The following is a 16,478-nucleotide window of genomic DNA, read 5'->3' as shown; positions in this document are numbered from 1 at the left end:
TTGCCACTCAGGAAGCACTGTAATGTCAGTGTACAAGGTGGAGCTGGGAGCTAGAGGTGTTTCCTTTTATACCTCTTAACTTTGAGTATTGTATTTTATTTTTTAGAGCTTACTGACTATGTAGATGTTTTTGTGATTTCAATGAAACTCAAGAGGGTTTTAAGTTATTCTTCCACCTTAAATATTTTGACATCAAAGATGTTTCTTAACATGTAATCAGTATAAATTATGAAATTCTGAGTTTTGTGTGAATGTTACTATTGATTTCCTCTCGCACATCTTAGATCCATGTGACTTCTAAAGTTAAGAGTTGGCTGCATAGATCCACATGAATTTGCCATGCTTTCCTACTAGGCTGAGCATTATTAATGAGTTACACCTTGCTGTGTGGTAGCACCACACTGATTAAATGAATTAGTAAAATGAGAGCTACTTATAGCAAGCAGTCCTGCAACCTGTGCTTACTGTTAATTCCTCTAAATGTAAAAATTCATTTATAGTTTGATGCCCTTAAATGAGAGATGAACACATTTGTTTATCTGTGGTCTGTCTCATACTTTAAATGAGAAATAAAGCTAGTCTTTTAAAAAAAATAGTGGTGGTGTTTTTTTTAACAGCATAGCTGGTCACATTAAACTTGACTGTTGTGGAAGAATATTGGTGAGAAGTTTATCACAGCAAATATAAATAAAAAATGAAGAAAACTTGCAGTACAGAAGTACTTGCATTTTTTCTGTGTTTAGTGTAGACTAGGAAAGACTAGTTGACAGAAATAGCAATAGACTACAATATAGCAACAGAAGTTTTAGACCATGAAAAGTTGCAAGCTTGTGTGTATAACCTCCTAAATTTGGCATAGCGAATGGGAAGACAGTAGTGGCTGGAGCAGGGCGTAGTTGCTCAGTACCTGGTGTAAGTTGCATTTTTTCCTCTATGAACAGGTTTTCACCTTTCCTCAATTTTTAAAATTTTTCCTCTTTGTACAGTGGGGAGAATGAGGTCTTTTACGTTGTAAAAATTGATTGTATACAAATGTACCTACCTAAGGTACAGATGTCTAAACCAGTTTATTAACAGTCCATATGAAATATTAGATATTTTATGTTAGTTGAAATTGATCTAGTCTAGAAACTATATAAACGGCATTGTTGATGTCTTATGTTACAACGGGCTTTGGTTACTTTATCTTGTATAATATTATGACTTTTTTTTTTTTAATGTAGCGGTACTTTCTCGTTGGAAGTAATCCTGCAGAAACCAAATACCGTGTTTTGAAAATAGATCGCACTGAACCAAAGGATTTGGTTATAATTGATGATAGGGTGAGTGCCTCTCTATTTAGGTGGGGTTTTTTTTCAGTTATTCCAAATAATACTGACTATATTGAGCTGAATGTGAATATTAGATTTAATCTGTTTCAACAAAGGTATGCAGAAGAATCATAATAACCATTGAGGTTGGAGGGGATCTCTGGAGATGATCTAGTCCTGTGCCCGTGCTCAGAGTTATGTCACTAGATCAGGTTGCTCTTCCCAAGTTTTTCGGTTTATTATGTATAGGCTCCCAATGGTTTTCTTCTCTTTAGCTATGCTGATCTAAGTGAAAAATACATTTAATTACTATCTAGCTAAATTTTTAGTGTTTCTGATATGTCATATCTGAAGCAAAATAAACAGCAGCAACAAGAGTTTTAATGTACACAATAAAATATAACTTAATTCCTTTCCAGGAATTTTATGGTTCAAAATCTTAACACGTAAGATGTAGAAATATTTGAATTCATGTGTGACGCTGACTATTTCTGTTGCAGTGAATGGTGAGTTGTGTGCGTTAAAAATACTTGTGCCTGTTGGTAGGACTGAAATAGGAGACAGGATGTAGAGCGGAATTTTGATTTAAGCAAATTCTACTATTCTCTGGCATGAAAAAAACATTTAACTACCAAAGCAGTAATGTAAGTGACTTTTTATTTTAAAGCATGTATATACGCAACAAGAGGTGAGGGAACTTCTTGGCCGTTTAGACCTGGGAAACAGAACAAAGATTGGGCAGAAGGGCTCTTCTGGGTTATCTCGAGCTGTTTCTGCTTTTGGTATAGTAGGTAAGTGTTTTGTTTGGTTTTATAAAATGATTTATTTCTTAAGCAGGTCATGCTTACCATGTTGTGCTGTGTATCTTTGTGTCTCCCCTTGATTCCATTTATTTATTTATTTATTTAAAACTGAAGAGGATTGAGAAATTTCATTCTCAAAGATAAATATGTTTTTGTGTATTTTGTGTAAGCAGGTGGGCAATACAGAGGTGAGAATTGTGCTGTAACTGGTCTCTTTTTTGTCACTAAGGGAGAGATCTAGGAAATAGCCAAACTCTGGAAGCTTGATTAAAAATCTCACCAAAATCAACTGATTGTAGCATACAAATCACCTGAATTCCAGAGCTCACAGAATGTATTTTTTAAAAGAAAAGAAAAGTTGCCATCCTTTATTAGGTATTATTTCTTTATCACACACTATTCAGAAAGATGACTTAATTTTCTTTTCTGGTTAACTTTTTGCAGTGACATATTCAAGTATTTCTTTTTCATGTTTGAGCAAGTATCACTGACTAGTGGGTCAACTGAATTTTTAAATGCTGATCAGCTGACAATAATCCTAGAGAATTGCTTCAAGAATTTAATAGCTTCTAACTTCGTCTGAAAGTTACTACTTTCCTCCCTATTGTCAGATACTGAGATCGATATATTGATGAGTGATGTTTCCAAAGTAAAAATGTTAATGCATGCTCTGACAGCTCCCAAGAATACTGTGTGTTTTATTTGCATTAATGTATATCTGAACATCTAAATCCAAAGCTGCAGAGGGTGTGGAGAATGCAATTACTTTAGAAGATGCTTCTGAATTTTGTATAACAACTAAAACATAAGAAAGTACTAGTCTTCTAATCTAAAGTGGCAGATTAAGCAAACTTTCTTCTATATTCTTTTTGCCCATAAAGTATTTTGGAACTTATCAATGGATCCGCTTTTCAGAAATTCCTCTGATGAGGGTTATGTTCCTCATTAATTTAAGAGTATTAATAACATGGGTAAACCTAAAGAAGCTTCTAACAGTCTTGCAGCATTGGCTCTTTTTGCACAAGCAGTTAGTGCTCACTATCTAAATATGTGATAATATATTCGGTTAGAAAGTGGTTGTGTTCAATGAAAATTTTGCATCCTAGTTGTATGTTTGTATGTACTCTTCTTAGCAGGAGAGTTTCTATTCTGTAGCTATACAAATGTATTGGTTATCAGATACGGTGTACTATTTCTGGATTACTTTATTAGAAGTAACATGCTCTCTTAGTGATTTTCAGATTATCTTGCACTTTTAAAATATATGCTTTAGACATCTTCCATCTTGATTCTATCTAGTCATATCTGTATAAACGTGTAATTTGAGGGAATGTAATTGGTCACTTATTTCTGCCTCCTGGCTCAGGTCAGAAGGACAGGGCTATTTTTTGTAGAATTGGAAAGGACAGCTTTGTTCTGTTCTCCGGTTATTTCATTAACCAGAGACAGTGCATGCAGTGCACTCAGAATGGGGGTGCCGATAGGCTAAGTTGTGGTTCATTGCATAGTGTTCAGAAGTAGAAATCACCTTTAAATGGAGAGAACCAGGGCAAGGGAAAGGGCTGGGTTTCTTGTCAGATTTTAGTGTAACATTTGGTGAAATTCAAAGGATAGAGTGTTCACATAAGTGATTTCTGTACCTGGAGGATACAGGAAGAACTTTGACTGCTATTTAACAATTGAAATTCAATAGTCTGGCTGCTTCAAATGAAAGACTGTTTCTTATTGTCAGCAGGGTCTCCTGTCCTTGTGCAGGTGAGAGTATATTTCCAAGGGGGGCTAATAAGGCAGAAGAAAAGAATCGCAGTTCATTCAATCACATCGCAGCCTCCAGCAGTGACAGAGAGGAAAATGTGTGCTTTGCTCATCCTTCTTTAATTTATAATGCAAAGCTAAAATAACTGAATATAAATACAGGTAAAAATGTGAATTGTGAGGGGTTTTCCCCCCTGTTAATATATTTTTTCACAGTGCAGCAGTAACTGAGTTTTAGGCTCTCCATTAGTAGCAACCCTTCAAGCAGCTACCTCCAAAAGCTAACTCATGTAATTTATTAGTTTTAAAACTTAGCACTGCCTATACAAATTTGGGTTCAGGGGTGGTTACGTATTTCTATTTTTAATTTTAATTTATACATTTGTATTGTATTTAAAGGTTTGTTATGCTTTTTCCTAGTGATACGTAATAGAGACATCCAAAGAAAGAATTCAGTGAAGAAGCATGGCTGTGCCCTGTGATGTAAAGAATGAGGGTGGAGGCTTCAGAAGCCACCTTTTTATAGGCAATAAAGCCAGACCTTGCCCGTTCTACCTCCTTAGCCCTCTGGACTTCAGCAGGGTCAAGTGTTGGTATCTGAGAGAGGAAATAGAAAGAAAGGATTAGGCTTGATTAGTTTGGGGATTAGTTTGGGGGAGATGGTGTTGTAGACAGGGAATATAATTCCTTACTGTTAAGGAGAGAGAGCACAAAGGTGGTGTAGGACCCTCAACTCCTTTTGCTGTTCTGTGCCCCTCCCCAGTAGAGAATACATAAGCCTGAATAGGAAATTGGGGACTGAGATTCCTCCTTGCCCTGGAAAATTAACCTTTTGGTATCTGAAGTAGGGTATGCCTTGCTCTGAGCAATGAGTGTCCTATAAAAAGCAAATGCAAGTATCTTTAAGCAGCAACTTATTTTGAATTTTCAGGGTCTTAACTCTACTATTTAATATTAAAAATATGCACAGTGGAAGGAAAAAAAAAACAACTATGAACTTCGTTGATTAACACTTACTGGGGGTGAATTGTAAGATATGTGATATGTATATATTTTGATGTGTATATATATATACACACATAGTACATATATTAAGAACAAACAAAAATTCTGTGAAATCCTGAAGCAATTCTCGTACTGTTTTTCGAAATATGCCTGTTCAAATCAACATAAACATCCAACTGATATCATTTGAATACTGTTTTAACAGGTTTTGTCAGGTTTTTAGAAGGCTACTATATTGTGTTAATTACAAAAAGAAGAAAAATGGCAGATATCGGAGGTCATGCAATATATAAAATAGAAGATACAAACATGATCTACATTCCAAATGACTCTGTAAGAGTCACTCATCCTGATGAAGCCAGGTAAATAATGGTGGTTAACAGCGTGTACTTTTTGAATGTTTTCTAACCAATAGTGAACTGCAACCAGAAATTTCAGCCATAGAATTCCTACTGTTCTTTTGCTACTAGCTCTAGCATCATGCTAATCTCACCTGAAGACATCTTTTTGTGCTCTTCAAGAAGTGCTAAGTAAATTATTTAATTTAGTGATTCTGTATTGTCAGAATCATGTGAATGTTGGTATTGGTAAAGGGTGATAAACTGACCCACTGGTAAGTTTAGCTTCTTTTTTTTCCTTTCTGTGATTTTTTTTTCTAAAGAAAGAAATTTTGACCTTTGATTAGCAGGGAATCTTTGTATGAAATGTACAAGTACATTCTGGTGGTGTTTTTTTTCAGGGTGGGGTAACAACTACTTTGAAATACCAGGCAAATTATATCAATAAACTACTTTTCAGTCTGTACCAAGTGTGAATAGTCTAAAAGTTGTGATGGACTATGGTAAATTGTTGCCAAGTAATAAATCAAGCCAATGGTAACTTTTTAAAAAGTTTTCACTTTAAGATGTGACTGATCACAGAGCTCAGTCTCCCCTCTTAGAATGCAGCAGACCACATTATCTGACCTATTGTTGTGGCTTGGGCTACACCTATATATTTATGGTGTTAGCCATTTTATCTTTCATAGACAGTGTTATGATTTCTTCTGAGCATTTGCAAGTGTATGACACGCTGAAGTAGGTATTTCTTGTCTTGTTCATTTATTGGAGAATAACTGTGAAAATATTTAATTATTGTATAGTACTGTTGGGAGTTAACTTGTGTAAGTCCTAGAGAATTTGACTCACGTTGAAAATAAAACTATGACTATCTACAGCTGCCTAAAGAAACAGAATATGTACACGAGTAGGCACTGGATTTAGAAAAAAAAAAGGCTAATTGATGTAGCTAATCTAGATGCTGACATTCTAGTGGAATTACTTGCCAAAACAATTATAGTAAGATAGCTAGAGAACTTATGGCAAGAATCAATATTAATATGTAGTTTAATTTCTGACATCCTCTGAGTGACTTCTTGGGGTCTGTCTGGTTAAAGTGATAATTTTGCCTTTAACTTGAATTATTTTGCTAGGTATCTGAGAATCTTTCAAAATGTGGACCTTTCCAGCAACTTCTATTTTAGGTAAGTATTCATTACCAATTCCATTAGAAAATTGCAAGTCCCGTGCATCTACAATTATTAATAAGCAATAACTGTCTATCAGTTACAGCTATGATCTATCTCACTCCCTTCAGTATAATCTTACTGTCCTGAGAATGCCACTTGAGACATTAAGAACTGAAACAACTCAGACACGACAAGAGAGTTTTGATATATTTGAAGATGAAGGACTTTCAACACAGGGTGGAAGCGGTAAGCCAATATGCCTAATGAAACTAATGTTTGTCATGAGTACATTTAGAATATGTTCTACTTAAGTTTACTTTTGAGAAACACTTGGGTATTCTGTATTGATTGGTAGTCCTAACAGTCATGAGTTAATAAAAGATTACATAAATTGTCAATCTGAATTTGAACAATGCACTTTCTAGAGGTGATTCATCATTTTTTTTTTAATTTGCATTGCAACTCAGGAAGATAATTGAGCATGCTGACATTTTTTAGCAATTGATTCTTCAACTTACTTGTAAGACTCCCAATAGGAATGAATTACAAAGAGAGTGGGAAGCAGTTAAGTGATTAAGTACTAATAAATCTATTTTGTTTCATATTAGAGAATATTGACAACAGAGGAATTGTATGAAGTTAGTATCAACTTGATTTAGTAAGCTCTATCAGGAAGTCTAAGAAAAATTATTGATTTAAGTTGAAAACAGCAGCCTTCACTTTGGATCTAACATGTTCATAAGGGTGTGAAGGTGACCGGCCAGACAGGAAAACTATTTTCTCTCCCTTTTGCTTTGCACTTCAGAAAAAACCCAAACACTCAGAAAAGCATCCCTCTGAAATTCTTAATACTGTCAATACGGAAAATCAAAATAAAGGTCAAATGACCTGGATTTTGAAACAGTTCAATACAGGTAAGCTTGTTTCTTAATTGCTAATGGGTTTTCATTGTAACAACTTCCCAGGTGTATTTGGGGTTTGCAGTAAGCCTTACGAAAAGTATGTGTGGAATGGCAAGCTTCTGGAGGCAGTGAAAAATACTGTTCATCGTGACTGGCTGCTGTATATTATTCATGGATTCTGTGGGCAATCGAGTATCCTTTTACTGTTGTAATGAATGTTGGTTTATTGACTCTTTAAAAGTTTGAAGGTCTGAAATACATTGAATTATTTCCTTGTCATGTAAATACTTTTCCACTTTAGAATTATTAGTTCATTTTTATTTTCATTACTTTTCTAGGTTTTATGGCTAAACGGGAAATATGGTTATATTCTTATTACAGGGTCCTGACACAGGTAGACTGTATTCTCAGTGAGACAGAGTTTGTAACCATGGGGTTTAGTAATGAAGAACCTGAGAGGATTTTAAGGCTCAGCTGTATTTTTCATTGATATTTGAGGAAGGAGAAAAAAGCTAAATAAAACTGAATTGCTGAGACTGATACATTCTCTTATTGATCTCCTTTAAAACATTTTTTTAGTAACTGAGATTTGCAGAAATTCTGTTTCTGTTGAAGATGATGGTAGAACTTCATGCCTGCTGTGTGAAGAGAGTTAACAGACATCTGAACATCTAGAAATATTTTTTCCCTAGTATATATTATTTAAAAGGGATAAATGGGTCTGTGTACATTGTAGTAGGAGGAAAAAAAGTCCGAATGCATATCACACTCTAAAGAAATGCCATCTCAACATCTTAGTTGATAAGATTTTAGTGTATTACAGAGACACTATGTCTTAGTCATCAACAGTATCATGTTAGTTCAAAAGCCTGTCAACAAAATATCTGGGGAAGCAAATACAATTATGAAGTTAAAGTCAGTAGTGTCTTTGCAAAATTTAATTTTGTTTTTGCATGATTGTAGGTCATTGGCTTGGTCTCCAGACAGAAAAGTAGCTCTGTTTTCATATCCCACTATTTCCTCTGGGGTCTTACTTAATCAAAGTGGTAGCTGTGGATCTGACCCACCAGCATTATGCCTGCATAAGCAGATGTCATCTTCCCTCTTTCTTGTCCTCCCTTCTGCTAAGGAAGAAATAATAGTCACACTAGACATCTAAGTCTATCTGTTTTGGTTTTAATGAAAAATAAGAAGTCTAAAAGAAAGCCACTGCTGCATCCATAGCTGTTTGCTTCTGGCTGACAGTTGGTGTTACTTAAGCAGTTGCAAATTTATCTACTTTTGTAGACAAAGAAGTAGAGGATGACTAATATACCTGATCTGAAAGTCGAAGTTCCCAGGCTTTAATCCTAGTATTCACAAAATTAATATTTGCATCTCACAGTGATTCTTGTACCTATTTTACCTCAGTTATCACTTCATAAAATAGAAATACTTCTCTTCCAAATGTTGTGAAAAGTGGTTGATGTATTGTAATGTAGATTCCCTTTTCAAAATTCTTCAAAATGATTGTTGAAAAGGGCAATGCTTTCTCCCAGATGCAAAAGAAATTTGGAAGTGATACTCATCTCTGTCAAGGAGATTTTAGTAAATCAGTTGTTTCACTTTCATACACCTCTTTTAGAATTTTTTTTGCTTGCATGGAGTGAGTTGCATGACATGTGAACCTTAACTTCTTTTTCAAGAACTGTTAATATACGGTCGCCCTATATATGTCACTCTGATAGCCAGAAGATCAAGCAAATTTGCTGGAACACGTTTTCTGAAACGAGGAGCAAACTGCGAGGTAAATTAAATGTGATTTTAGGGATTCCTCTCTGCACACTCCTCACCCTCCTGAACAATATGCAAGCTTAATCTTGACTGAATGGAGAACTGAAATGTTTTAGAGGGTTGTTAGGGCTTTGCTTTAAATTATGCTATTAGAGAATAAATCTTAACTGGTAGTTCTTTTTTTTTACATTTACAGATAATGTTACTGCCCAAATAGAGGAAAAAATAATAATCTAATAGTATACATTTAGGCACAAATCGGAATTTGACCTTCAGTGATGTTCTCACTACTATGATTTGGTGTTTTACAGTTTAATTGTATTGTTTGTAATGATCAGTTCACTGTAATTCATGCAGCTCTGGAGTGTCCTGTCTACACCATGTGTATTTCTGTTTGTTTTAGGGAGATGTTGCCAATGAAGTGGAAACTGAACAAATACTTTATGATGCTTCAGTTATGTCATTTTCTGCAGGAAGTTATTCTTCCTATGTTCAGGTTCGAGGATCTGTCCCTCTGTACTGGTCTCAAGATATTTCAACTATGATGCCTAAGCCACCCATAACGTGTATGTACAAATTATTCTTTGTGGTGGTTTATGAATGGTGCTGTGTCCTAAAGGAACACTTGAGAGAGTATGTGAAAACTAAATTTGCAAAAATGAACACATTTTTGGAAGGAAGTCATAATTTAAGGTAAACCAATGTTCTTCATAATAAACATCATGGCATATGAACATTCAACCATATAAAAAGCTGTATTTGATGAAATAGAATAGAAAAAAAATAATCTCTGTCTTAGACTTCACATTCCGAAATGGAATACAAAAAACTTCTGTTTGAAGATGTTCACTTTCTTTGTGCTTATTATTTTGTATACAAAGTCGCTTTTATCTTAGTATTGTGGATACAATTTTGAACCTCTTGAAAATGGTGGAAAACAGCTGGGCTAAGTTTAATGGGTCCAGAATAATTGCACTCTGTAAGCATCTCATGGAAGTTTTGGTTAATAAGTCACTTCCAGTTTGGAAAATGGAAGATTTTTTTTTTAACAGCTTTGCATGAGAAGAGAGGAGAGTGTGCAATTGTATCATTGTTGGAAAATTAGTATGTATTTTGTGAAGAGTACTTTTAAGGGAAAGCGATTTAAGTGACTACAGCTTACTTAATATAGTCCTGTATATATGTATTTGTTTCAGTGGACCAAGCAGATCCTTTTGCACACGTTGCTGCTCTTCACTTTGACCAAATGCTTCAGAGATTTGGCTCTCCCATTATTATTTTGAATCTTGTGAAGGTACAATATCTTGAATGTGTTCTATATGTTTTCTAATTTTTAATATGATCATTATTTCTGTACAGTCTTCATGAGATTTTGGTTGTGCTCTAAGCTAAATACTAGCTTATAAATGACATATTTTCTCCATACATCTTATCCTGCATGGAATAGTACATAGCTCTCTAACTGCTTTCACACTACCCCTTCACAAAAAGACGCTGTCCATTTTGATAGACATATGGCATCCTTTTGTTTTCTGTTCTGTTTTCAGATTTTTGCTGTTACACCTTAGATGTGAGTAACTCCAAATAAATTAACCACTAAATTTAGTTTAGCGCTAAAAAATGCTAAAATAGTATGGTTCCATGCAAAGTGAGGTATGTAGGCTTCTTGACAACGATGACTGAGTTATTTGAAATATTATGATAAAGACTTATCTTCTGTTGTTTGCTTGGACTGGTAGAGTCATGGAAGTACGAGTGGGAGAGAAGACTGAAGCATCTGATGATAGATAATGGGCAGTGCCACTGTTGACAGGACTGGACTAATGTGGGGAGCTTCATGGTTGCTGTAGTAATTCAGTTCACTGCTGTGTGAGAGGCTGTGGTACAAAGCCTGTATTCTGGGTGGCGCTGTAATTTTGGTTATTAAATCTTGTATTTGTGTTGCAGATTTTTTTTTGCTGCTTTTTTTTTTTTCTGGTCTGATCCAGACATTTTCTGCCGCAGTGTCTGTTTCCACATTGGAGTTTAATATATTGATTTGTTTTGCTTGAATTGTATTTTAGTTCTTTTTTTGTCATTAAAAAATAATAATTTATTCATCATGTTGTGGAATTGCATTCAGTAGAAAAAAGGATCTTTTATGTGTATGTAGGATCCGTTTCTACTAAAAAATAGGAAAAATACAAGAGGAAGGCTTTTAAAACTCTTAAGTTATAATAAATGGCAACTATACAACCTATGTTCTATTTCTAGAAGCTTTCCTGTGTAGGAGTGCCTTTTAGATTCTCCAATAGCCTGTGGAATCAACTTAGGATGGCATATGTTTACAAGGAAATGATTTTATCTCTTGCAGCCATAGCTTTCAGAAGCCATTGTTATAGTGTGAGCTTGGGCCCACATAACCTTGGCACGTGAATTATTATATGCTTTTATTGACAGGGCTTTTGATACTGTGGCTTAAAATGCATCTCTTTCTTTCCATCTCTGTAGATGCTAAATATTAAGATGCTAAACTCATGTCCCTTTCTGACTTTATGTACTGCTTAAAAAAAACAAAAAAAAAAAGGCAAAACCAAAAAACGGGGCAGGTGTGTGGAGGGGAGAAAGTCTCCAAACCTGAATGCCTTTTTTTTGGATGTTGCTTTTACACAAATACTGTGTGTTTCTATCTCCAGTTCTTTTATTATTTGATTTCTTAAATGTTGATAAAACATAAATCTATGTCCTCCTTTATCTGTCTATCCTAGAAACTTGTTAACTAGTAATGAATGCATTAGGCTTCCTTTGGGCTTGTTTATTTGTGACTGTTATTACGTATTTAAAGCAGTTTCTATAACATAAGTTCAGTATAGGTTTTAGTCTGGATGAAGTTAAGAGGAAAGCCATACAGAGTGCCAAAACATATTGTATATTCAGTGAATGGCAAGATAGTTCAAATATTTTAAAATTATTGCAAGTCTGGGAGATGGGAGCTGTTGTTCCTTATCTCCTGTCAATAACGGAGAAGAATTTGCCTGGGTCCACTTGTGTCCCAGAATTGAATGGGATACTTTCCTTTCTGCCTGTATTTTTCCTCCTCTTTTGTCTTTGCCCATTTCCTCTATATTAGCACTTTAGTTTCATAGAGTTGTAGACTCAAAGAATCGTCTAGGTTTGAAGGGACCTTTAAGATCATTGAGTCCAACTATCAACCTAACACTGACGAAACCACCACTAAACCATGTCCCTCAGCACCACATCTACCCATCTTTTAAATACTTTCTGGGATGATGACTCAGCCACTTCCCCGTGCAGTTTCCTCGTGCTCTTCTTTGCTTCTTTTTTCAGCCAATGATTATGCACAGTTGAGATGGGTGACTTTTGCTACTAATACAGGTCAACTGTTAAAACCCCAGAATGTTTAGATTTTTGTGTCTCTTCTGTTCTTAATTTAATTGTACTAGTTATGAAGAACTGCCTGCTGTTGTTACAGCTTCAACTTTTAATTTCTGTTATACATATGTCATATATATGTATAAGGGTTACATAGATTTGTTAATGAAAATTGTAATGTTAACTTCCTTTTACTCTTGCTAAAGGAACGTGAGAAAAGAAAGCATGAAAGGATTCTTAGTGAAGAACTTGTTGCTGCTGTGACGTATCTCAACCAGTTCTTACCCCCAGAGCATGCAATTATATATATACCCTGGGATATGGCCAAATACACTAAAAGGTAGAAAAGATCCTTCTTTGTAATAGTGCTCTTAGCCACAGTACAAATAACTGTATGCTACTGAATATCTTTATTTTCAGTTGAACATAGATTAGGAATGATGGAAGAATTTTATTAAGATTTATGGACAGAATGGAACCCCAGCTTTTTGAGGGATTCTTGATGTTTTCTGTGGATTGTTACCAAAGTGGAGCAAGGCCTGAAAACATTGAAATTCTCTGCAAAAGAGAATTTTTGAGAAAAGCCACAAAAAAAACCCTATCAACATTCACTTTTTATTTTGCATAAGTCAAAACAATACTTTTGTCAGCTCTTCCATTTCAGTCATTGAGTTTATTAAGTTAAAAAATTTTGGAAAACAAGGGGTTTCACATCAATCAGTCTTTTCCATTGCATCTTCAAAAAGGAAATGAGGGCATTAATTTCAATGTTATAAAACATTCAGATTTTTAGAAGCAAGTATCTTAGAAAGGCAAATATGTTCTAACTTCTTATTCTGTAATTTTGGGCAACAGAATGCTGTACTAGTACCATGTGAAAAGGGTGAATCTTTTCCTAAACGCAGAAATATTTACAAGACACAAACATATTAAATCTACGGGTGTAGGTTGCTATTCTTAAGTTACACACAACTTGGTTGTAAAGTTCTCTGACCTGCGTATGTCTACTGTATCTTATGATGCCAAAAATTCTAGAAGAATGACAAGAATTGTTGGATCAGCTTTCAGATATCTGTTACTAGATCAGTAACAATGGAAAAACTGGTATAGTTCAAAGGGCAGGAATATAATTAATTTGTTGATTAAAATTTTATGAAAAAAGCTTTGGAAAACAATCCTTATGCACTATTTGAGATTACAGGTTGGTTGATACAATTGTGGGTGTGAAACTGTTACTTTAAAAATTGACATGTTTTCACACTACTGTTCTAATCTAAAATGATACTGTGTGCAGTTAGGTGTATATGCAGTTGTTTGTGTTATGATTAAATAGCAAATCTCAAAATAAGGATATATGTCCTCTCAGAAGATATGCTAGATGCAAGTTCTTGGGTTTCATATGGAGTGATGCTGATGAAGCTTAGTGGTCTGTCCTATATGGGAAATGATCAAAGGATTCCTCTTCTTGCTGTAAACTTAAAGTGAATTTATATACATATCTGCCCTAGTGCAGATATAAAAAAAACCCAAACTGATGAATTTGAACCAGGTTAATTATTTATGCAAGCAAAACGTATTTGAGATTGGACGATAATGTATATCGTCCTAAGGAGTTGACAGTTTGAGGAATACTGCGAATGTGTTTACTTTAATATCTAATTTTAAAGTAAGGTTGCTGGAAAGTAGTCCCAGTGGAAATGTTCCCAAATATTGCTTCTGTCTCAGTAAAAGCAATCTTTAAAAAATAAATAATTGTTTTTGTTAGTTGAAATGTAAACAATGTAATAAAATCTTTTGAAAATAAAATTATGAGCAAACAGAAGTTAAAGTCCCTAACAATGTATGGATGGGTGTCCTGATCTGAGCAGGATGTGCAGGACATTGTGAAGGCCACCCACAGACACAGATGTTATTGAACAAAACAGCACCTTGCAAACAAAATGAGGCAATATGATTCAGCATAATCATATATCCTTTTCTGCCTCATTCTTATTTTGTGAATCACATAAAACTTGGTGGAGAAAAATTAGTGTGATATGAAAGTCAAGGAGTTTTAGATTTTTGAAGTTTTCCACTTCTAGTTTATGGAATAAGTTTTATTAATAAATTAACAAAATTGCTGGGATACCATCAGTGTCTGTTTTCTAAGTCTGTAAAATCTGAGAAAACTATAGACATAATTACTGTTGGATAAATAAAACTGTGATGTGAGTCTTCCTTTAGATGATTTTTGTTAATAAAAGACTTTACAAGCAGTGGAAATTTTTTTAGTATTTATGTATTTTGATTGTGTGGTTTGTTTTTTTTCTCTCCTCAGCAAGCTTTGCAATGTTCTTGATAGACTGAATGTGATTGCAGAAAGTGTAGTAAAGAAGACTGGATTTTTTGTAAACCGACCCGATTCCTACTGCAGTATCTTGCGGCCAGATGAAAAGTATGTATAATTTAATTGAGGTATAATGAATAATAGCTATTCCTTGGAAAGTTGTCTGAAACTTCTGTATAATACATTATTTCTTAATTTAAGGTTTAAACTGATGTGAAAAAATATAATTCATTATGAAGTTATAGGTAAAAGGATTGGAGTCAGAGGCACGTGCTAAGAAATACTAATACACTGAAAAATCTATAGGGAGTACAATTGTGCTGCTGCTGTTCTACTTGTAATGAATTCTTACTTCAAACCATTATTTCTAACTTGTAATCTGTGCCATGTGTATTTATATAAAGTTTTGTTTTGTTTTTTAATGTTAACCAAAGTAATCCTAAATTTGGGGGTAAATTTAACAAAGCAAACACTCTCTGGAATTTAGTAAGTGGCTTCTTTTCAGGCATACTAATAAGATAACTAGCATCTAAACGTTGCTGAGTCTGGTGTTTTCCACTGGATTTTGTTATTCATACATACAAAATTTAAAACTTTTTTTTTTTTAAAAGAAACTGTTTGCTTAGGCTGCTGCAGAGCAGAGGTACAGTGGTACATTCAGCTGAATTCTATGAAGTCCTTAACTCCCACGTTAAAAGTTCAGTAAGTTTTTGATTCAAGCTTTCATTTTGGGGACTTAATTCATCATTACCCAAACAGGCAACCGTATTTTACATTAGAAGCATCCTTGCCTTTTTACCTTACCTTTATTTAGGAGCAGCCTGAGCTAAAACTCTCCTAGGCTCTTTTAGAGCTTTTTTCTGCCATGCAGTGCAGCAGATGTCAGGGCTGCAACCTCACATGAAGAAGATCAGTACATCCATATAGTGCTGTGTTCAGTAGAGCACAGTGAGTCTCAGAAGCAGCGTGTAGGCTTGCCATTGCAGTGCTCCAGGCAGGCTGGGGAATGCTACTGCTTTGAAAATACTCAGTACTTCAGTGGTTACTTGCACCAAGCATAACTGCTCCCCTGTCTCAAAATGTATTTAACTTCTGATTTGTGTCCTCCAGCTCTGGGATATAGCTAAGGCCTGTATAGAGTTACAAGACCTGGACAATATGTATCTATGTATTCAGCATGTATGAGGGCGAGATTTAAATCAACCAGCTTGTGCTACAGTGTGTGTTATGCTTCTACCTTCCAGTCATTGGCATTGTACCTACTGCAGTATTTGTGTACTGAAGACCCAATCTGGCAACACTTCTGTTGATCTAACTCTGGTTTATGGAGAGCAAAGGAAATATATTTGCATGGCTTTAGGATATTTCTACTTTAAGTCTAGATTTTTATTTTTTTTTAAATATAAAATCTTACTATTGGATAGCATTTTCATTGCTTTGTGCTATTCAGGGATATTAAATTTGCCTTGTGTCAGATTTTTAATTGTCAGCCTTTCTCACTGAGTAGATCAATACATGGTATGATCTGTTTTTTGTCTTTTTAAAGATTTGTAAGTAATTGTTTTGTTTCCCTTTTAGGTGGAATGAACTGGGAGGTTATGTTGTCTCCACTGGTCGCTTGCAGGTACTAAAATATATTCTATTAACTCATAGTTACAGTGATGTAGATCTGCACTCCCAGAGGACCAGTGAACCATTTCACTTCAATATCCAATTGGTGATTCA

General features: G+C 34.8%; 1 protein-coding gene across 1 annotated transcript in view; it reads left to right on the top strand.

Moving 5' to 3' along the window:
* The window catches only part of FIG4 (FIG4 phosphoinositide 5-phosphatase), a 56,904-nt gene that overhangs the window by 7,920 nt on the left and 32,506 nt on the right, over positions 1-16,478 (top strand). Inside the window, exons 2-13 of the mRNA XM_014964365.1 lie at positions 1,224-1,322; positions 1,978-2,101; positions 5,079-5,235; positions 6,345-6,395; positions 6,478-6,626; positions 7,346-7,474; positions 8,968-9,068; positions 9,459-9,621; positions 10,252-10,349; positions 12,634-12,767; positions 14,745-14,861; positions 16,332-16,377. Of these exons, the coding sequence (XP_014819851.1) occupies positions 1,224-1,322; positions 1,978-2,101; positions 5,079-5,235; positions 6,345-6,395; positions 6,478-6,626; positions 7,346-7,474; positions 8,968-9,068; positions 9,459-9,621; positions 10,252-10,349; positions 12,634-12,767; positions 14,745-14,861; positions 16,332-16,377 (1,368 nt within the window). The remainder of the gene's footprint in view (positions 1-1,223; positions 1,323-1,977; positions 2,102-5,078; positions 5,236-6,344; positions 6,396-6,477; positions 6,627-7,345; positions 7,475-8,967; positions 9,069-9,458; positions 9,622-10,251; positions 10,350-12,633; positions 12,768-14,744; positions 14,862-16,331; positions 16,378-16,478) is intronic.

Source organism: Calidris pugnax, unplaced genomic scaffold, assembly GCF_001431845.1.
Source record: "Calidris pugnax isolate Ruff unplaced genomic scaffold, ASM143184v1 scaffold219, whole genome shotgun sequence".
Classification (NCBI taxonomy): domain Eukaryota; kingdom Metazoa; phylum Chordata; class Aves; order Charadriiformes; family Scolopacidae; genus Calidris; species Calidris pugnax.
The sequence above is the reverse complement of the archived record's forward strand: the minus strand, read 5'-3'. Positions and strand labels throughout refer to the sequence as shown.